Source organism: Rousettus aegyptiacus, unplaced genomic scaffold (assembly GCF_014176215.1).
Source record: "Rousettus aegyptiacus isolate mRouAeg1 unplaced genomic scaffold, mRouAeg1.p scaffold_m13_p_5, whole genome shotgun sequence".
Lineage (NCBI taxonomy): Eukaryota > Metazoa > Chordata > Mammalia > Chiroptera > Pteropodidae > Rousettus > Rousettus aegyptiacus.
In genome coordinates, this window is record NW_023416308.1 from 81,612,327 (window position 1) to 81,635,532 (window position 23,206).

The window sequence follows — 23,206 nt, forward strand, 5'->3', positions numbered from 1 at the left end:
CCACACTCGTGCCTGTCTCCAGCGGACTACATCGTGATGCAGTTTGGCCGTGTAGCGGAGGATGTGTTCACCATGGATTACAACTACCCGCTGTGTGCGCTGCAGGCCTTTGCCATTGCCCTGTCCAGCTTCGACAGCAAGCTGGCCTGCGAATAAAGGCCTCCTCGTGCCCTTTGAGGTTGCCCAGCCCGGAGTGGAGCTGCCTGCCTGCCTGCGGAGTCAGCCCTGCCTACCCCGTGTACATAGGCCTCCTGCCAGATGAACCTTTGGCTCTCAGTGGGCTCCCTGGCCTGGCCACCCAGGAATTGGCACCTTTGCCGCCTCTGTTTAGGCAGAGGAGTAGGGTGTGTACGAAGGGATCAGAGTGAATTTCTGTGCCCTAAGATCAACACACACCCCCACTCTTGGTTTAGTATCCTGCTGCGGTCATGTTTGCCAAGCTGGGCAGCCTCTTCAGTTGGGAAGGCAGGACGAAGTGTAGAGGGAGAGGAAGCACAATTCAGGGCTCCTGTGGCCTAGCCATCCCTTCAGCCCAGGATCAGATGACAACGGATCCCCAACAGTGAGGGGCACAGAAAGTGTGTGTAAGGCATGTCAGCTTCACATAGTAAAGGGCTTGGTAGCCGAGCCTGACCCTTAAAACTGCAGACAGCCCCCCAATTGCAGAAGGCGCCTAGCAGAGGTTATAGGGGCTGGGGAAGAGTGAGTTGGCAGGACCTTGTCAGGACTGCAGGGGCCTGGCTGCTGGGAATTGGCTAGTGACCTAGGGATCCAGCTCATTTGATTTCTCTAGGTTTTCTCTATGTGCAGAAGCAGCAGGAGGCCAGCCCTCAAGGCTAGATGTCTTAGCGGATGGGGCCTGTAGGACACAGGCTCAGAATGGAGGTGCATGGAACAGGCTCCCTGGATCAGGGATATCCTGGGAACCTTGTCAGCTGCCCCAGGAGCTCTCTGCTGACCAGTCCCCGCAAACCCCCCAGGAAACATGGATGGGGCCCTGGACACCAACCCCAGACTACACACAGGTAGGTGTGCTGGGGCCCTGGCTAGTAAGCTGTAGGTGCTCGTGCCTGTGCTTCAGCTCTCACTATGGTTAGCCTAGGTCGTGGTTGCTGAGGGCTTCTCTGTGCAGTTCTTTTTGGGTAGAAATGGGACAGGGTGAGGAGAGCAGAGAATATTTTAGAATGATAAGAGCTCAGAGGTGGCAGGACCCTTAGAGATCAACTAGTACAACTGTTGTCACTTTAGGTGAATCACTCAGAAAATGGCATGTCCTAGGTCACCTGGCTGGTTAGTGGCAGAATTCAGAACTTCATCTCACAGGATTTCTTTATTCCCACCATCCCCCAAGAAACTACTCTCTCTGGCTCTCTGACCTTCCTGGGGCCCAGTCCACGTGCCCTTGTCCTTTTGCCTGATTCTAGAAACTTAGCAATGTCGGATGCTCAGCAAGCTGGCCCAGCAAGGATACTGCCCATTTCTGTATCTGGTGTGACAGGTAGGGTGCTCCTGTTCTGGGGCAGGGCCTCCTCTCTCCCTCCACTGCCGTCTTTCTCCTTGGATGGTACCATCTACCTTGACGACTTGGGAACTCTCATCTGCCTTTTTGTCATTTATCCTGGCAGAGACTACTTGCCCTGATGGAGATCAGAAATCAGTGGTTAGCAAGCAGTTGTTCTTCACTTCGGAGTAGACATGCTTGGAAAGATGACCTAGAAACTGATTTTTTTAAAAAAATAAGTCATACTCCAGTAAGTGAGGTGAAGGAGTTGTTTTGACTTAAGTGTAGGTAGTATGCTCTCATTTCCCCATAATCTAGGATTTCCTGTGTTGAGTGCTTAAAGCAAAGCATACTTGTTCCAGCATGGATCTGCCCACACCTAGGCATGTTTCTGAGAGTCCCCTCCAGTGACCTGTGACCTAGTTTTTGTCAGTGTGGTCTGGTTCTGGACAGCTCTTAACTTGGGGCCATTTCGAGGGCACCAGAACTTTATGTGCTGGGGCTGGTTTACTTTCGAGGGAAACACTGTGGTGCCATCCTGCTTTCCATAGTTCTGGTTTGGCTTCTCCTCTTCTGACTTTGAGAAGAGACCTGCTGATATCCGGGATGACAGACACTAGATGATTCTAAAGTCTGGTCAAGCTGTTTCGCTGGGTCTATGATTTTAAGGTAGAACAGGCTGGTTTTGGATCCTCATGAGAGGGGAAATACTGGTGACAAGAGTGGAAAAATCAGAAGCACAATGGCAAACTCCTGTTCCCTGCTTTGTCCTCCTCTACACAGGAGAGGGGGTTGGCGGAATATTTTGGTAGGTCAGGAATGTGGGCTGAGCTTTCTAAGCCTGGCTGTGGACAAAGGTAGCTCAGCAACAAAACCCTCTGTTGGGCACTGAGTGACAAGCACGAGCAGTTAGGTCACCCGCTCGAGACCTAGCCTCACAGGGTTTGTTCTTACGACCCCATTCCTGGTGATGCTGGTTTTCCTTGACCTCTGGCCTCACAGGCATGGGCCCAAAGACTCAGAGCTGCCTGAGCCCCTAGAGACCACCTGGGCTCAGCCTCTCCCATAGTAATTTCTTGCCTTTTGTACCCTTTAACCAGACAGTCCGTGGTTGGGCAGGGTATGAGCAGTCCCTAAGGGTGTTGGGCAGCTGGGATCTTAGGCAGCTCTTCTGTGACTGCTCTTGGCTCTGTAATTCCTTCTGGGGCTACATCCCAAAACCCTACACCCTCTGCCCCAAAAGCTTGGCAGAGGGGTGACATTCACTTCAGCTCTTTTTTTCTTTCCTTTTGGCTCCAAGGTGCTCTGTGTCTGTCTGTGTCTGCGTCTGTGTATTTGGGGAAAAGGGCAATCTGCAAATAAATAATCATCTGAGGTTTCTTATGATCATGTTTCTAAGAATGAATAGGAAAGGAATAAGGATGTAGTGTACCTGTGGCTTTTGTTCATTCATTTCAATATTCTTTGATAAGTATGCCTGGGAAAGTACCAGCTCTTTCTCTCAAGGTTCTGATTGGGAGGACACCACCTAAGAAAGTTGTTTAGTTCCCCATGCATGCTTTTGGATGACTTTGAACATATTCTAGTGAATGTGCCTTAAAAATCACGACACTAGTTCAGAGGGAGCATGTAAGGGGACAGGTGTTGGAAGCCAGGGAGTGTGATAGAAGAGAACCTTTGACGCCCATCTCCTTTAGTGACAGGGCAAGAAAATTTTAAAAGCGGAAGTTTTTGTTTTGTGAATAGGGCATTTACCTCTAAATTTGTCATTTATTTAAAGGCAGTTCTAAATTTAATAAGCAAGTGATTTCAAACTAAGAGGTCCGTGCTTTCTTCACAGTGGGGTCTGCAGTGAGGGGAGATGCTGGGCTGGCCAGGTCCATGGCTCTGTTATGCAAGCACAACTTCCATCTCCTAGACAGAGTCCCTGGGTTTTCCCTCACTGCAGTAACACTGGCCTTCTCTCTGGAATGCCTCACCCCAGTCAAGATCTTCCTGTGACATTAGGCTGCCAGGTGGCCCTCAGCACACCTTTTCAGATAGCTTGAATGACTGCCAGCACTGAGTGGGGACTGACTCCTTACACTCAGGGCCCAGACTTGGGGACTCTACCCCGGGCCCTGGCTTGAACTGTAGCAGCCCCCAGGAACAGGCCAAGGTATGGGCTGTTGTTTGAGTTTATTGGTTGGTTATCTGTCCTGAATACCTCCAGTTTGCAATGTTTTGTTATTTCAGGATATGGGAGAGATAGAGAAGTATTGGGACAGGTTTGGTTTTTGAATTTTCCAACCAAAGTGAGCGGCGAGTTGCTCTTACAGAAAGCATTCCTGTACTTAGTAGCTCTGTGATTTTGAACAAACCATGTAATTTTTCTAGGTCTGTTTTCTCATCTACAAAATGAGGTTGGACTGTCAAAGCTTGCACTTGGAGTCAGGGTGAATGAAAGTTGATCTTTGCTTTCATCACTATCACTACCTTTTCTAGCTCATCACTGTGCCTTTTTTTCTTTCCTATGAAAGATGTCACACCCCTTTCCTCTTCTGTTCTGCTGTCCCCCTCCCCTTTCCCCCATGAAGGTCCAGGCAGCGCTGGAAGTTAGGCTGAGATCCAGAGTTTCCTAGAGAGTAACTTAGAGTGGCTCAGAAAGGGAAGCCCAACTCTGGCCTCTTTAATCCTGTATTTGGTGACAAAGGGGACTTGGTTAGGGTGGGTGACACTTCTCTTGCTGGGAACATACATTTAGCCAGTTTTCATAATGCTTAGAAAATGTGTATGTCTATTTGCACAAGACTGTCTTTTCCTATTATGGAGTGGTCAGACATTTTATTTTTGTTTAAAATTATCTGAAGTTTTAGATGAACTTGCAAAACTGCTTTTATTAAGTGACTTTTTGAATAAACTCTTTGGTATCCTGGAGCAAATGTATTTATTTATTGCTATGTGCAATGACAAAGTTGGTATTTTCCCATGTTGATGTTATGTACGTTGTAGAACTTAAGTGTTTGTCTAAGTACAGACCATATATCAACAAATTAAACTTGAACTGTTTCAACACTACTGTGTACTTTTCTTTTCCTATAAAAGGAGAAAAAACATTTCTTACCTAAAAGTCTTTCTACGCCACTCTTTTCTTATGTCCTGAGAGCCTCAGGTGAAGAGGAGGAAGGTGGTAACAAGGAGGTCATAGCTTGTTTGGGAACTGAGAGGGAATCATGACTGAGCTCCCTCTGGCCCGCGCTCTTCAAGTTTAAGGCTGGTCAGAACCACACGCAGAGGCTGGGAATGGCTGGAAGAATGGTGAGGACGGAAGGTACTTAAGTTAGAGCAATCTTCTGGTTATGTGACACCTTCCATAGTCAGCTGTGCCGACTAGAAGAATGGGCTGTTACTTTGTAAAAGTAACCTCCATGGGCCCGGCCCTTAGGAACAAAAATGGGGCCACAGAGCTGAAGAAGGTGGAAGGGCCCAAGGTAACATGAAGACCCAGCCACTTGAATCCTCTGGCCCTACCCAAAACCAACCCTATTTAAACAGGACTTGGACATGCTTGGGAATTTTCTTTCCAGCCTTCGCAGATCTGAAGCCAAGAGCGAGACTGCAGTTGTGGCTAGAAGCAGACATGAGAGCTAATAGTGTGATCCTAAGGGAGAAGGTTAAAACTAAAGTCACCCAGAGACTGCAACACCCTGTGTGCTGCTAGGCCACTCGGAGCAGTCAGGGTAGCCCTGGAGGGTGTAACGTGTGATAGCATAGGACTTGATGACAGTGATGATTCTGTAATGAGCACCTACCACATGCTACACCCTGGGATAGATACTTTATAACCATATTTAATTTAATCCTAACAGCCTTGTAAAATGGATCTTATTCCAAATTCATAAGTGAAGAAATTGCTGCTTGGAGAAGGGATGCTATAAGAGAAAGGAGAAATCTGTCCTCTCTTCTTTGTATAAAAAAATAAGGAAAGGTTAGGTATATTTTAGATCTGTATAAAAATGGTTAAGGAAAAGTCATGGAGACTTCATGTTTTTTTTTTTTTTTTTTTTTTTTTTTCCCTCAGTATTGCTGGAAAGCAGAAGTACTAGATTTTTCTCTGGAATATAAACGGTCTGGATCGAGGGAGAATTTAAGAGCATGGGGGTAATAAGTAAGGTTAGTTTATTTATTACCTCAGATTTGGAGTTTGTAGGTGACAAGAGCATTTCTGCCTAAACCATGGCCTATCTCATTGCCTCTACGTCTTTGGGAAACAGCATATGCAGGGTATGACTAAGAAGGAAAGAGGTTTTTGTTAAGTGGCCAGGTTAAGGACAGCTCTTCGAAATAACAATGGACCATGTGCCCAGGATAGTCCTGGCATAATTGCTAAAGCTCCCAAGTGTCCCAATTTGTACTGTAAGTTGCTTCATCACCTCAGCCATAGAAGGTACGGAGAGTAGGTTCTCTTAGGCCGTCTTTTCTAGAGACCAAAAGTGTCTTCTCACAGACCTCCCTGGGCCTACATCACTGGTCTCAGAGCTAATGAGATGCTCCCCTTGTGCTGCCTCTTATTACCAGGAATGAGGAGATCTCCTGGCTGGGTCACCCACCTGATTTACCAAGCATGGTCCCAGGTGATACAGTTGTTTCCTAGGCCAACTATCTGCCTCCAGAGATGTGACTTTGTGCTCTGCCACAGGGACCAAAGGCCAGTGCAGACCTAGTGCCCAGGGAGTGATGAAGTTCACAGCCCTCACCGGCTCTGAGAGATGAAAACCATGAAGAAAGACGTCAGGCACGACAATAAAAATCAGTCCCATGATTTTGGTCATCCTGGGTTATATATATGTCACCCCTGAAGGATAAAATGATCTAGATAATGCAGAAAGGACTGTCTAATCTGAAATTATTGAAACGTACATTAAAATTTCTGAAATATAAATATATAAATATATTCCAGCTATATAAACAAAAAGGAGCTAGGACAGCCATCATGAGTTCTTAGTACCTCTGGGAGGAACTATTTTCATGAACCAGTTTCCCCCAAAGATTAACATTTAAAATAAAGAGTTGGTTATGTGACACCTTCCATAGCAGCCTCATCAAAATACCTGAACATCCATATACTTTCACACCCCACTGCTTTCTCCACTACCACTCTTTCTGCTAAGAATGTCTTCTCTTCCTTGTCCACCTGGAGAAGTTCTCAACATGCCTCAAGACCCACCTCCTCTGTGAAGTTTCTTGGAAGTACTTTGACAAAAGATATCTCTCTGTGCTCCCGTAGATTTGGGTACATATCTCAATTATAGCATGAAACCTTGTACAATTAAAGTAAATTAGCTACCACTGATTGAGTGGTTATTATGAGATAGGACTAATGCTGTTTTATAGGCACCGATGATTTCATTAATCCTTATAACCATCTTGTGAGACTCCCTTGCATTAGAGATGAAAAAACATGGCTCAAGAGTTAAGGAGCTGACAAGATTCTAGTTAGAATGGGCAGGGATGTAATCATGACCGACATTTTGCTGTCTGCAAAATTCACAATCTTGAGCCCTTTTAAAGTTTATAGTTCATTTTAAAATATTGGATAAGGAAGGCTCCCACACTAAACTGAGCTTCTTAAAGGTAGGAACTGAGCGTTTTGTTTCCACTGCCTAGCTCTGAGTAGTGTCTGCTACGTGAATAAATGAATGAAAGAATAAGGCAGAAGGAAATATATGCATTTCTAATAAGGGAATCATATCCTAAGGCAGAAATCTGAAACAGGGACCCAGGAATCAACCCTTTATGGTGAATGAAGGGAAATACAGAAAACGATTTATGGAAACAGCAAAGAGCACCTACATTATTTTTTACCTTAGTGTTACATTATATCTAGATTTTAAGTACATTTTAGACAGCATTTGTTACAAGTGAACCAAATGTTTCACAAAAAACATGCAATATATTTTCTATAGAGCAGTCTTCAACTTTTCTCTGTAGTTCATTAACAAGAAATGTCTAGTAGTAGCTGACACATTTAATAATGACCCTATACCTTCTGACAACAGTCTGTATGCTTGTATGTGTGATTTAAACTATTTTCCTGGCATCCTACTCGTGCCAGGAACAGTGGAACTCTAAAAGTCGTATCTACCTTTACATAACTTCTTAATTCTCAAGTTTTCCACATTTCATGACTGGGAATGTCGTCAGGAATGTGTCCTTTTTAAACTCTCAAGTCTTACAGGTAAACTGTGAACTTACTCATCCTTACTAGACAAAATACATAGGTGCCATCTTGTCTCAAAAAGACACATGACAGATAGTACCTTAGAGATTAAGCCTATAGTTTGGTCAAAATTCTTCCAGTTCTAACCTAACTCCTACTTTCCCCAGGAGAGAGAAGGCCCAGATATCTGAATGCAGACAAACCAATGGTCTCTTCTCTTGGGCACTGCTACACTGGTTCTCTGCAGCACACACTGCAACTTCCCTGTTGGGCTGGCACTGTCTACTGGCTCAGTCCTCACTTCTGTTTCAATCCATGTGGTTGTGACAACAAATTTCCCAGAGGGTGCAACATTCAGAAACAGCTTCTAGGCAAGGACTGTCCATAAATGCATGGGTTCTCACCCCATCACTGGCTCCCTGGTCTTCTGAGCATCTCACGGTAGGCTTTCCTGCAGCCTCGGCAGCTTCAAACCTTAGCTCTACAGGGCAAGGACTAAAGTCTATCTAAAGCTCCCTCTGGCCACTGAAGACCAGAGGTACAAAGATGCTTCTGGGTTTGGCAGTTATTAGGAAGAGCAGGGATAAAGGAAGCTAGAAATCCAGCCAACATCAGAGCAAACAGACCCCCAACGGGCCTCTCGGTTCATTTTCAGGTTAGTGGGAGTCTTCTCCTCCTCTGGAGAAAAAGGGTATCTGAGGCAGTATCAGCACCCCTAAAAAGCTGTGAGGAAGGAGATTCAGCTCACATGGCAGAATCCTATCTTGTTCTGGTCCCATCATCCCCACAAAATGTTCTCATTGTGAACCCAGGGGACCACTAACCTGCTCAAGGCCCAGAGAATAAGGCACCTTGGACTCTGAAATCTTCACTCTTGCAACCTTAAGTCCTCTTCATGTGTAAGCTGATGTTCAATCACAGGTAAACCATCTGTCACTCCTAGCATGAAGAGTCAGACCTCTGCCCTTGAGTGGTCCCATCTGTAATTACGAAAGATCATTTACTCAGTAGATCAACTCTCTGATGGAGGAAAGGCAGGAAGAGTGAAGCTATCTTGCGTTCCTACTAATCTCTATGATGTTTTACAAGGTGACAGGTGTGTGAGCACCAGGAAGGATAAACAATATTCACAGTAGTGACCTGACTGGCTGTGATAATTAAACACAGAGAATGAAGTACAGGGCGCAGTGCGAAGGATGAAATCTGAGAGATGAGACAAAGGTCACCTTGGGACTAAAGTAATGGACATTTCACCAAACTGGATGTTTTCACTCTAAACCCTGGGGGTTCCGCTTCCTCAATGTGCCACCTGTATATGCTTTGTCAGCACGAATGCCCAGGCCCTCATCTCTGAAGTCCTGAAGCCACACTTCTTTGGTGGTTTCCTCCTGCTCACTGTAACTGTCTGCACTGAATCCGGCATTCTCTGCCAAGATAGCGGGATCCTCTTCTTCGTGAAGACAGCAGGAACACGTTTCTGGCTTTGAGTCGCATGAGGTAACAGAATTATCTTCCTGGGCTCTGGGGTCAGCAGGCATTTCCCAACCCAAACGGTCAGATTCTTCTTCTTCTAGCATTCCCATTCTTTCAGCTATTTCTTCAGCAGAGGGCTCTTTTGGGTCTGGGTAATCCACTAGGATTGTTTCTTGCCTACGCTTGATGCAATCTGAAAGGTCATAAATTGGATAAGTCTCTTCAGGGTAACCTAGAGAGAAAAGTAGCACAAAGTCTTACAGAGAATGTCTCTTCAAAATAAAGTGTCAGGCTCAAAAAGGCTTCTCAGGCAGCAGCCATCTCATCCCAATAAATCCATTCAAAAAAATCTCAGATGACTAACTGTTCTAAAAGTTTCACCTGAGTGAATTCTTAGCGGTCTGGCTCACTATCCCAAGTGCACTTTGAAATATAAACCAATTCAGATGAAAACCTCTTAAGTACAGGGTGCTTGGGGCAGAGTGTAAATCACACCTCCTGCTTTTGTACTAGTGATGAAGATTAAACAAACAACATGAACCTTCAGTAAAAAATAAATAAAGTACCAAATACCAGATGGAGAGAGCATAGCTCAAGGCTAATGTTTATAATTTCTATTTGGAACCATTTTGAAATCTTCCTGGAGATGGGGGGTAGGGTTGGGGAGAAGGAATGCTAAGTTCTTTGAAAAAATACACCAGGAAGCCTTCTAATCAAAACAATAGAAATGGCTTGCAAGTGTCAGAAACAGAGAGCGCTGTAGCAAGACATGCCCAAGATCCCCAAGGAGAAGTACTGCATTTTCAGAAGACAGAATTCCCATTGTTGGCTTCTTCGTCTTCACAAAATGAACAAAAGAAAACAACCAACTAGTAAACAAAGTGAGTAACACTGGTACTGAATCCCAGCTATGATAATGAGAAAGAAAATATTGCCAAATTAAAGACGAAATGAAATAAATCTATGTCAGCCAAGCCGGGCCTGAGCAGCAGATGGGCTGTGCTGGAGCTCATACGCCAATGCTGGCAACGGCAGCCGTGCTCATTACACAATGAAGAAAGCTGGAGAATTCAAAATCCATTTGTGCATTATGATAATCAACAAATTCAACACTAATGTAAACCACTTTTGCCTACAAATTCTGAAAAGCAGGGGTATTTTTTGGAGCACTGTAGAGTAAAGAGAGATTTTTACAACACTACTTTTTTTTTTCTGACTATAAAAGTCATACAGACACATTGTAGAAAATTTGAAAAATACAAGTTTTAAAAAGAAAAATCATCTAAGATATCACCACTGATAATAATTTGTATTTCTTCTGACCTTTTTATTATATATAAGCATATATAAATACTTTTTTAAATAAAGGATGGTACTGTATATAAATATTGTACTGACTTTTTTCATTCAACATTACATCATAAGCATATTTCTCAATGTCCTTAGGCATTTTAAAGTTGGCTGTAAAACATCCCATCATACGGTTACATAATTGATATGATTTACCATGCCTTTTCTGTAATACATTTAGTCTTTCCAATTTTCCCTTATTATAAGTAACATAGCAGTTAAGATCTCTGGATATAAATCCATGTCTACTTTCCTATTTAAGATACATTTCTAGAAATATGAAAACTAGACCAAAGGGAATGGACATTTTAAAAGCCTTTTTTACACTCTGCCAAATTACTTTCTAGAAGAATGGTATAAATTTTTAGTCCCTCCGGTGATGTAAAAAACTGTTCTCACCATCGCTGACAGCAGTATGTTAAGAATCTTGCCAATGCAGTCTTAATTTCTAGGCTTAACTTACTGTGGATGGAATGCTAGGTAAATGGAGCTTAGCTACCCAAGGCCCTTACCACTTCCTCTGTCAATGGCAGGGTTTGGGGAAGCTTACATGCTACTTAGCTACCAGCCACTGAATACTTAAGTCCATTTTTTGGTGTGTTCCTATCGTCCCACACCAAAAATAAAGCTTAACTTTGGACTTCCATGGCTATCGAATCTACTTTTGTTTAAGGTGGGGAAGCTTGCTGAGGAAAACCAATAGTGACAAATAGTATCAGCCAACATTACTGGCTACTCAAGAACTTCATTAAAAATATGAGCAAGCAACAAAAACTCACTGGTCATATGAGGAAATGAGTTCAAAAGAGGGAAATCAAACTAAGCAAACCATGTAAAGATAAAAAACAGTCAATGCAGGAAACAGGAGTTAATGTCAATCAACTTAAAATTGACATTCTCAGTAATACTCAGAAGGATATTATACTGATAAAACCAACCAAGCTTCAATATACAAAAGGAAGCAAATAGGAAATAAGAACTATTCAAAATACAAAGTTATAATTCCAAAAACCATTTAAACTTAATAGAGGGAGAAATAGACTGAAATGGACATGGTTAAAAAATTAGCATATCAGAAGTCCAAGTTAAGGAATTCTCCTAGGACAAAGATAAAAATGACCAAGAAATAGAAAGTGAGAAAACAGCTGCATGGAAGATTGATCCAGGATATCCACTCAGAATTACCAGAATTCTAGAATTAGAAAGCAGATTAGGTTAAATGGAAGCAACAACCAAAGAAATTATAAAAGAAAATATCCTTAAGCTGAAGAAAGACTCAAGTTTTCAGAGAGAAAAGACTCACTAAACGATAGGTAAAAATGCTATGGAAAAACTCACATACTCAGATATACCAATGAACCTGGCAAATGAACCTGCCCAAATTCAAATTTTAAGTATAAAAGAATACAAATTTCCACACACAAAACTAACTAAAAACTGGCTGCCTACTGTAAAACAGAATCAGACTAGGATAACATTTTTCATTTTTAACAATAAATGAAAGTAGAGAATGAAGTAATGTTTTCAGACTTATAAGGGAAAATGGTATAATCATATAATTTTATATCTAGCCAAACAATTGTTTGCATAAAGGTAAGTGATATGTACAGATATCCAAGTACTCAAAGTACATCACTCTATATTCAGGGGATAATTTAGAATGTATTCTGACAAATACAAAAAATCAAAAAAATTCACAAAAGATACTGTATACGAGAAAGTGGTAAACAATGAGTAAGAATTATCAATGTAAAATAAATAATTACTAATAATGTGGTTAGAAATTTAATGCCATTGTTAAAAAAATCAGAAAAGGCTAATATCTTTAAAAATTAATCTTACAGCTGATTTCACAATACCTAAGAGGTAGGTAGAAAATAAATGTGATATGGATTTTACTGTCTTTGGGAATAGGATTACATTTTGAACATTTGCAATTTGGAGGAAAAATGGAATCCAATTTTCATTTCTTTCATTACCAGTGAGACTGATATACTTTTTCATATATTTTGTAGCCAATTGCATTTTTCTTTTGTGCACTGCTTGTATAGGAAAATATCACTATTTTCTAAATTAGTTATAGAACTTATATATGAAAGGTTACTTTTAGTCACATTTGTTACAAATATTTTTCCAGTTTAGTGTTGGCTTTTAAACTTTGTGGTATTCTCTGATCTATAGGAGGTAAAACTTTTATGTATTAATCAAGCTACATTATCTTTTTCCTTAACAGTTCCTTGCATTGCTTTTTAAAAAATTAATCTTTTATTTTGAGATAATTGTAGATTCACGTGTAGTTATAAGAAATACAGAACTCCCATGTACCCTTTACGCAGTTTTTCCCAATGGTAACATCTTGCAAAGCTATACTACAGTATCACAATCAGGATATTAATATACAGAATATTTCTATCACCACAAGGATCCCTTATGTTGCCCTTTTATAACCACATTTTTTGCTATGGATATCCAATTGTTCCAGCACTATTTGTTAAAAAGGTTATCTTTCCTCCATTGAATTGCTTTTGTACCTTTGTTAAAAAAAAAAAAAAAAGTCAGTTGTGCATATCTGTATGGGTCTATTTCTGGGTTCTCTATTCTGTTCCTTTTATCTATGTGTCTCTTCTTGTACCAAATCCACATGGTCTTGATTACTGTAGCTATATATATTAATACTTGGAATCAAGTAGAATGATTCCTCATACTTTTTCTTTATCCCAGGAATGTAAAGTTATTTAAATGTTCAAAAATCAGTGTAATTCACTATATATAACTGAGTAGGACAGAAAAATTACATGATCATTTTAGTTGATTAACAAAAATTCAATGTTCCTTCATTATTAAAAACTCTCAGCAAAGTAAGACTAGAAGGAAGCTTCCTCCACCTGAAAAAGAACATCCATGAAAAACCAATGGCTCACATGTTAATAGAGAATGTGTGAGTACTTTCCCCCTAAATATTAGAAAAGTAAGGATGTTTGCTCTCACCACTTCTATTTAGTATTGTGCTAGAGTTTCCAACCAGTGCAATAGGGCAAGGAAAAAAAAGACGTAATATACATTAGAATGGAAGACATAAAACTGTCTTCATTCATAATTTGATGGCCTGTGCAGAAAATTCTATGATATTTAATCTTAAGAAATTTTTTTCAAAAGCTACTAGAACTAAGTATGTTTAGGAATGTTGCAGGATACAAGATCAGAATACAAAAATAAGTTATATTTCTATAACAATAAGCAATTAAAAGCTTTAAATATTGCTTCTGATAACTTCAAAAAATATGAACTACTTAAGGATAAATTTACAAAATATGTGCAAGACCTATATGCTGAAAACCATAAAACACTAAGAAACTAAGGATCCAAAAAAATAGTGAGATATAAAATGTCCATGGATTGGAAGATTCAATATTGTTATGATGTCAATTCTTCCAAATTGATCTAAAGATTCGATGTAATGCCAATCAATCCCATCTGGCTTTTTCATAGAAACTGACGCACTGATTCCAAATTTATATAAAAATGTGAAGGACCTAGAAAAACCAAGATAATTTTGAAATAAAAGGAAAAGAAAGTTGAAGAATTTGTGCTACCTGATTTCGAGACTTAATATGAAGACAGTGCTAAAGACATTGTGATACTAGTGTAAATAGACATATAGAACAATGAAACAAAATAGAGAATCCACAATAGACCCATACATAAATGATCGATTGAGTTAAAACCAACACGCCAAGATAATTAAATTGTACAAAATAGGCTGGAACAATTGAGTATCAATGTGAAAAGAAATAAACCTCAGTCCTGACACCTCACATCATATAGAAAAACTAACTCAAAATGGATCATAAGTCTAAATGTAAGAGCTAAACCGTAACATAGCTGGAAGAAAACACAGGTTAGACAAACCTTGGGTTAGGCGAAGTTTTCTTAAACAGGCAAAAATGTGAATCGTGAGAGAAAATTAACTGAACTCTAAAGAAAACACTTGTGTTCTTTGAAAGATGCTAAGAAAATAAAAAGGCGATCCATACAACAGGAGAAAAGATTTGCAAAATACATCTTATAAAGAACTTATATCCAGAATATATAAAGAACTCTCATAACTCAATAAGAACACAACCAACCCAATTAAAAAAAATTGGCAAATATGATCAGACACTTCACCAAAGACATACAGATGGCAAATAAACATGTGGAAAAATGTTCAACATTATTAGTCATCGGGGAAACGCAAATTAAAATAACAATTGAGATACTACTGTTCACTCACAAGAATGGCTAAAGTTACAAAGACTGATGACACCAAGCGTTACCAAGGATGTGGAATAACTACAAATCTCATATGTTGCATGTGGAAAGGCAAAATGGAAAGCCACTCTAGAAAGCTGGTTGACTATTTTTAATAAAGTTGAACATACACTTACCGCAAAACCCAGAAATCTCATTCCTAGGTGTATGTTCTAGAGAAATACAAATATATGTCCAAAGGCCTGTATGCCAAAGTTCATAGCAGCTTGATTCACAATAGCTCAAAACTGGAAACAACCCCAATGTTCTTAAACTGGCAAATGGAGAAACAAATCATGGTATAGCCATACAATAGAATAGGACTCATCAGTAAAAAAAAAAAAAAGTGCTGATACACTCAACACATGAAACTCAAAAGCATTAAATCAAAGAAGCCAGGAACAAAAAAGCATATGCAGTATGATCCATTTATACAGAAAGCAGTCCAGTTGTTGCCATGGGCAGGAAGGAATTAGCTGCAAAGGAGGAAGGAACTTTCTGAGATGATGGAAATGCTCTATATCATGATTTATACAACTCTCCATATTTGTCAAAACTCATCCAACTGTATACTTAAAATTAGTGACTTTTATTGTATATACACTATACTTCAGTAATAAAGCTGATTTAAAAAAAGGTTTTAAGATCCCTTTTCTGGGCTGACAGCTAACAAATGAGAAGACGTTGTTTACCTTCCCAGTCTTCCATGTAAGGGGCCTCCTCAGCTTCTTTCTCTGGAGTGGATGTGTCAACAAATTTTCCTTCCTTCATGACCCTGGTGATTTCTCGGAGCTGATGCAGCAACCGTTTTTCTTGGTCAGAAGTCACAGTCTGTGCTCTGCTTAGAAATATCAGATAATTGAGCCACTTGGTGGTAAGTGTTCCTAGGCAATGAACATAAACACCACTGTGACCTGTCAGACCATGAACTGAAGAAGCCTGTCCATTCCATATTCAGCTAATATCTTACATTCATCGGGACTCTTACAGCTTTACTCTTCCCATCAGTACAGGAGTCCTGACTTGCCACAGCCACTCATTCGCTCTGTGTAACCCCTAATTCTTACAACAACCCACTTTGCCAGAGGAGGGATCATGAACAGGTGCATGATCAAGCAGGCTAGGATTGGTTGCGTATGGCAGATTTCAAGCTGCTAGAAAAATAAAAGGTCAAATTAGAAGATAAAATCACCAGGTTTTTGAATGCCATAAACATACACAAATCATCTGAGTTCTGAATCCAGGAGTTAAGCACAGAAAGGATGCGTTTCTAACATGCCATTCATGGTTAGAACAGAGTTCAGATTAGCAGAAGACAGTAGGCTACTGCCACACAGTACAATATGCCTCAAGGAGGACCGGGTGATCTCATCTTTCCCCAGGTCCTTATCTCTTAAACCCAGCCAAATGACTTCCAAACCTGAGTCCTTTGTTCTGAACTCAATACCCAAATTTTCTGTTGCTGCTGTATATTATATATGGATGTTCTGAAGGCACCTCACCATATTCAAAGCTGAAGTGAGAACCCCTATCCCAAGACTTATTTTCTTTGTCTTGTGTTTTTTATCTTGGTTGATGCCATAATTTCCTTCCAGTTTGGGCTAGAAATCTCCAACTCATCTTTATCTTTTTTTTCCTCTTCATTGTGCTTATCTAGTTAGTAATTTTCTCCCCTAGAGAACCAACCCCTCTTCTGCTCACAGTACAAAGGTTAGGGTGAAGCCATCCAGCCCCTCACCTCTCCTTCAAGGGCAGCAATGTGGCCCACGGCCAATCATCACACTCCATCACCTTGGCTGAGTGACTGATTCAGTGATATATACATGCAGGACCCAAGCTGAGCCAAGTGTACTTTCTCCTAAAACTGGATCTCGAATCCAGTGAAGCCTGATCTGAAAACTTTTCATATTAACTGATCCTGGCAGCAGTCCCCCCAAAAACTGTCCATTTGTTCCTGCCCCCTATATCCTCAGAGCTGTTTTGGTTCCCACTCTTCCCAAAACCTGAATGTTTATTTATTCCTCTGATATTTTGAGCTACCCCATATTCTTCCAATGAATTCTGCCACCCACTCCAAATATTTGCTACCCAGATTGGCTGCCTGCAACCAAGAAAACCTAATACGGCCAGTGATTATTTTTCCCTCATGAAGTACCCTCTTTTCCACTCTTACTGGCACATTACCTTTTGTTGTAACTTTTCAATAACCTTCTACCATGTAACCACTCTACATGTCACTATATGGGTAAATTTTGTAAAGTGCAGCAAATCATGACATTTTTCCTCTAAAGCCTTTAAGTGGCACCTAGCAGCAGATTGTGACATTTTTCCTCTAAAGCCTTTAAGTGGCACCTACTATAAAGACAATGAATTCCAAACTTCTCAGCCTACCGTTCGGGGCCTTCTAATCTGGCCCCTGTTTACTTTTGTTTTTTTTTCTTTCATGACTTACCTCTACTCATTTACCCCATCCCTGGTCTACCCTACTCCAGATACTTAGGACTACTTGCTGTTCCAAACACATGCCTTGACTCTCTCACCTTGTTTGCTACTTGTGCTGCCCTTTCTCTCTGAAACATTCTTTCCCCAGATTCTGCCCAAGGAAACCCTTCCACCATGTGAGGCTTATTCAGATTCCCCTTTTTCCATAAGACATGCTGTAAGACAGAGGAACCCTCCCGCCCCTCCACCCCCAACTCAAAGATGTCCACATCCTAATGCCTGAATTCTATAATTATGCTACCTTATATGTCAGGAGACTTAAGGATACAGAGGGAATGAAGGTTGTTGATCAGATGGATTTAAAAAAGAGATTATCCTGGATAATCTGGGAGGGCACACATAATTACAAAAGTCCTTAAAAGTGGAAAAAGAGACAGAAGAGGTCAGAGTAATATGTTGTGAGAAGGCCTCAACCCATTATTGCTGACTCTGAACATGGAAAAAACAGTCCATGAGCCAAGGAATGTGGGCAGCTTCAAAAATCTGTAAAGGGCAAGGAAACGGGTTCTCCTCCAGAGTCTCCAGAAGGAAATGCAATCCTGCCAAAAACTTGATTTTAGCCCGGTGTGGGATTTCTAACATACAGAACTGTGAGATAATAAATGTGTGTTGTTTTAAGCCATTAAGTTTGTGGTAAATCGTTACGGTATCCATAGAAAACTAATACACATTCCTAGAGCACTTTCCCTCTGAGATGCAAGTCCTTATAGAGAAATAATACCTCCAATGACAACCATATATGGATGTACAGAGCAAATCAAAATAGGTACGAAGGAAGATATTATTATTGCTAAAAAAAAAAAAAAAAAAAAGCCTACTTTAAAGTACTATCTTTAAATTTAGCTCTTTCATTTTTTCAAAATATAATGACATTGTCATTATGCCAGCACTGGAAATATAATTTGAACAATGCAAAGTCCCTGTCTTCAAGAAGACATTATGGGACATTAGGGAAGACAGAAAAGTTAATAGAAGATCAGAAAATAATGCAATGCTTATAATATCCAACAAACCTAGGTGGTGTAGGCACATAAAGAACACGTAACCAAGTTTTGGGCTGAGGGAAGGGCTGTCAGAGAAAATGATATCTAAGTTGAGACCTATAAGACAAGTAAGAGTTAAAATAAGTGCCTGTGAGTTGGGGTGGGTGGGGACACTCAAGCAAAGAAAAAAAATATATGCAAAATCCGAGAAGCAAAAGGGTACCGGTATTTTAGAGCGGCGGTCCCCAACCTTTTTGGCACCAGGGACAGGTGCTCATATAAGAATCTAATGCCTGATGACCTGAAGCGGAGCTGAGGCAGCGATGCCAGTGCTGAGGAGTGGCTGCAAATATAGATGAAGCTTTGCTCTCTCACCCGCCACTCACCTCCTGCTGTGCAGCCCTGTTCCTACCAAGCCACGGACTGGTACAGGTCTACAGCCTGGGGGTTGGAAACTTGTTTTAGATAATCAGCAAGCAGTCAGTGTGGCTGGACCACAGGTAGAAGAGAGTGATGAAGATAAAATAATAGAGGTATGCAGGGTGATGGCACTTAGGACCATGTAAGCCATGTTAAAGATTCTATACTTTATCAAGAACAATAAGGACCTATTGAAGGATTAAAACGAAATACATAACCCATCTGTTTGAGAAGCAGAAAGTGAACTGAAGGGAGGCAAAATCAGAGAAAAAAACCCACGTGAGATAGTTCTGACCTATGTCAAACGTAAAGATACTCATTCATTCACTCACTCACTCTGTTTTTCATTTCATCTAATACTTTTTTAGAGCCTATCATGGGCTTGTGCTACGCTGTGGGCATAATCCCTGCCCTAGGAGAGATTAGAGTCTTTTGCAGGGAGACATATTTATTACTCAGGAAGAAATGACAAGACAAGGTAATTGAGATATGGGAAGTGAAGGAAAAGGTGAATCAAGAATGATATCTAATTTCTGCTTTGCGAAACTAAGTAGATGGTGGAGCCATCTGCTGAGTGGGGAACAGTAAAGGTAGGGTAAGTTCAGCTGGGAGCAGATGATGACATTCATTTATTCAAGAGACATTCATCATTTGGACATTCATTTATTCTAGAGACATTCATCATTTGATGGGAATAAGAGTAGGTATCTATGAGACATGTCTAGTAGGATCCCTTAATATAGACATCAGGATATGAAGAGAAGAATCTCAATTAGTAATGGCCATGATTTACTCTTCCACCATGATAACAGATGTGCAAATGGCTGCATCAAAAATGAAGATCTACTCTTTTTCAATAGTATTTACTTAGTACCTTCTATTGAAATAGTGAACAAAATTGAGTAATCCTGCTCTCAAAGTTTCTATCCCAGAAATGCATGCCAGGTATCTATAGTCCCCAACACATACTCAACATGCCTGCCAGGGCTGTCTGCGGCCAAGTGGACACTCTCACTTCTCTAGGAAGGAAATTTTGCTGATCATAAGGACATAAATGAGGACACTTCAATTCTGATTTCTAGATCCTTAATCTTTGTGTCCTTGGGCTGGACATTGTACTTAATATCAGACATAATATGGCACAATACCAACCTTCCAGGAGGCTTCATTACAATATATGTAAACACATGTACACATATTGCCCACAGGTGAAAGCCGTGTGAAAAGTTTTATTAGATATTAAAAACATTTCCCATATTTTGATTCTTATATAGCATTAAGATGAAATTTCAGAAACTGTATATTTCTGAAATTTTAAGCAAAATCTTAGTCATGGAGTGCACATGACCTAAAAAGACTTAGAAGGCTGCAAATGAACACATCTTGTCTTAAATCCTCTCCTTGACCCCCAGAAGCCTAGAAACATGGAAATCTTGATCTGACAAAAAAAATACTGGGGTATTTTGGGTTCCAATAATCATAGCAGCACAGACTTGTAGAAGAACAAATGCCATAGAAATTGAGGTTAAAGGATATAAGTATAAAAAGAAAACAATCCAAAATATGGAGCTACCTAGCCCTTGCAGTTTTCAGGGTTGAAGTCTCTTAGGGCCTACCTGTAAGGATAAAAGGTGTTGGATTAAGGTGTGTCAGAGAGAAAGTCACATCTCCATGGACTGGAAAATGAGAGATTTGGAAAAGAGAACCACATCCTATGCTCTCTTCAAGAGAAAAGGAACTGTTCCTCAGTTCCTGAGAGGTTTTACACAGCCGTCACCAGGTGACAGGCTGGAATGACACCACATTCCAGCATCTTATAAGAAGTAAACATTGTGGGCTAGGACCTATGGCCCCAGAAACAATGAGATGGCACAACTCCAGTTACAGGTTGGGGACAATGACTCTGCCTCTGCACATAAAACATGGAGAAGTAATCCCAGCACAAAGAGGACAGAGAGTTGGTTAAAGGTTATAGTATTGTGTTCCTAGCTTGGGCAATGGACAGATGGTACACATGGATTGGATGGTGAGGTTCTTTGATTTGAGCTAAGGGAGTCTGAATGGAACTGAGTAATAGTAAGAAGATATACCTTCATGTGGTTTCTTATCCCAAGGCCCAGGGGTTGGGTGTCCCAGGTGGAAGGCCTTGCCCATAGATATTCATCTATGGCTTCCATGACCCTTAGGTGTCTTCTGGGGCTTCAAATGGACCAGGGCCAGAGTACAGATATTTTTTGAAGCATGAGGGTGAATAAAAGCCTGGCAGTTCCCCACCCGGACTGTGAAAGGCACAGGGGAAGGGCAGGTAAGATCAGAAACATAAAGTTGTACAAATTGGTTTAGTCACAATCATAAATTCTCATACATTAGATAATATATAAAAAGCATTTAGCTCAGAGCTTGTTTCTCACTTAAGTGCTCAATAAGTATCAAATATTACACACTCACACCGATATACTCATGTATAGATAGGCACACATCTGTACCACTTTGGGGAACATTCCAGATAGTCACTCTGCCTTCTACTAAAAGAAAGTCAAGGCTCCTGTGCTCATATAGACAAGGTTCATCATCATCAATGTCTTTTCACAGCACTGTAGACATTACAGAGAAAAGCCAAGACGAGAGACTGCAATCTGACGATGCTCCTTTTTCTCCTATTCAGCCAAAGAGAGGGAAAACTGGGACCAGGGAGCAAAGAAAAGGGGCCTGGGGCACCAGTACCACCAGGGATGGCAAACAAGAGGCAAAGGGGGAACAGCAGCTTCTGGGGCAAAGACGCCACAGTGAGTCCACAGAGCTACAGGAGGGACATTTCAACATATTCTCCTGCATGGGATTTTGCCTCTCGCTCCCATTCTTCTTCCATTCTTGTCAGAAAGGCCTTGCTCAAATGGAAGCCCTCTTTGTTCTCAATCACACATTCTGGTTTTACCTTCCTGGCCTTCTTATATCCCAGTTTTCTTAGCTGTTGCCAGCTTCCATCAACCTCCTGAAGCTACCTTTTCAGATCCATGGCCAGTTTGTAGCAAGAGGAGTGAGTCTTTCCTGCGGGGAATCCCTAAGGGGCTAGGTTGGCTCCTGATACCTACTTTACATGTATAATTCTGTTCAGGCATAGAAAACACAAAACACGAAATGCCTAATCTGATCGTACTTGCTCTATTCTCTCATTTTGTCTCAAGTAGAAAGCATAACCTTTAATAATCTGGCTTTACTTAAAATTATGCTTTTAGACAACTAGGAAATTGTCTTCCTTAAAAGCTAGTTATTTGACTCTGAAGGATTTGCTCACAAAGCTACTCACAATAATGGGTATAACACTGTAAGGGCAGGTAAAATCAGAAACATATACGTGAGAAATAATATACAAATGACAATTAAAATGAAAGTAACTGGCCCAGGAATCAAAGAAAAGCAAAAGTTTGAGCTGATTCTCTAAATGGGAAATATTCTGAGTCCTGAAAACCTACCTTTCACCATTAGGTCCCACTCTGTTGATTAATTTTTCCATGGCTTCCTCTGTCTCCTTCAGTTTTTCTTGCAGTTGAATAAGCTCAAAATTGGCTGAAAAACAAGCATCAATCTAAGAACCATCAAACACAGCTCCCTAAGCTCTTTTCTGAAATATGGCTGGCTGTGACACTCTGTAGTAATCCAGGCTGGTCCTGAGACTCAGAGAAGAGACTAAGAGTTTTTCTAGCTAATCCAATCAGAATACAAAAGGTACTGTGGTCTGAGCACCAGAACTAAGGATACATGTTTAGTGAGTGATAAACAAATCACTCTCTTACACAAAGGGATACAGCAGGACCAGGTAAGAAAATACCTCGGAACAAAAAGCATATCCCTACACAGTCATTCAAGAAGAAATGAAGAAGATAAATATACCTGTTCTTCTGTCTTTTATTAAAATATAGTTAATAGTCACTATTATATTAGTTTCAGGTGGACAAGTTTTTTTAACATTAATAATAACTAATGAAGTGATCACCATGCTACGTCTCATAATATTCTGTCATCGTACAAGGTTATGATGTTATTGACTATATTTCTTATGCTGTACATTACAGCCCCATAACTTATAATTGGAAATTAGTACCTTTTTTGCCCTTCCCCACACCCCTCTCTGGCAACCATCTCTATGCCTATGAGACTCTTTCTGTTGTATATTGTTTGTTTATTTGTTTTTTTAGATTCCACATATAAGTAAAATCATATGTCTTTGTCTGACTTATTTCACTTAGTATAAGAGCCCCCAGATCCATCCATGTTGTCATAAATGGCGAAATTTCATTCTTTTTTACGGCTGAGTAATATTCCATTCTGTATATATGTACCACATCTCCTTTTACCCATTCATCTATTAATGGAAACTTTAGGTTGTTTCCATACTTGGTTATTTTAATCCAAATGATGCTCAAGGGTAAAGTACCAAACCTGCAAGGTACTTTAGAAAAGGAGTCAGGGCCCAGAAATGAACAATAT

At 40.6% G+C, this 23,206-nt stretch overlaps 2 protein-coding genes across 15 annotated transcripts in view; one reads left to right on the forward strand and one right to left on the reverse strand.

Annotated features, from left to right (window-relative positions):
- Window positions 1–4,555, forward strand: part of TUB (TUB bipartite transcription factor) — a 76,333-nt gene extending 71,778 nt beyond the window's left edge. For all 4 annotated transcript variants that reach the window (XM_016147399.2, XM_016147403.2, XM_016147402.2 and 1 more), the window contains one exon: window positions 23–4,555. In XM_016147399.2, the coding sequence (XP_016002885.2) occupies window positions 23–156 (134 nt within the window). In that variant the 3' untranslated portion in view covers window positions 157–4,555. The remainder of the gene's footprint in view (window positions 1–22) is intronic.
- Window positions 4,556–4,674: 119 nt separating this feature from the next.
- RIC3 (RIC3 acetylcholine receptor chaperone) overlaps window positions 4,675–23,206 on the reverse strand; it is a 41,613-nt gene continuing 23,081 nt past the window's right edge. For 5 of the 11 annotated variants that reach the window (XM_016147404.2, XM_016147408.2, XM_016147407.2 and 2 more), the window contains 3 exons: window positions 22,192–22,285; window positions 15,506–15,651; window positions 6,249–9,405 (listed from right to left, as the gene is read on the reverse strand). In XM_016147404.2, the coding sequence (XP_016002890.2) occupies window positions 8,969–9,405; window positions 15,506–15,651; window positions 22,192–22,285 (677 nt within the window). In that variant the 3' untranslated portion in view covers window positions 6,249–8,968. The other 6 variants (XR_001597208.2, XR_001597209.2, XR_001597207.2 and 3 more) reach the window with 6 other exon arrangements.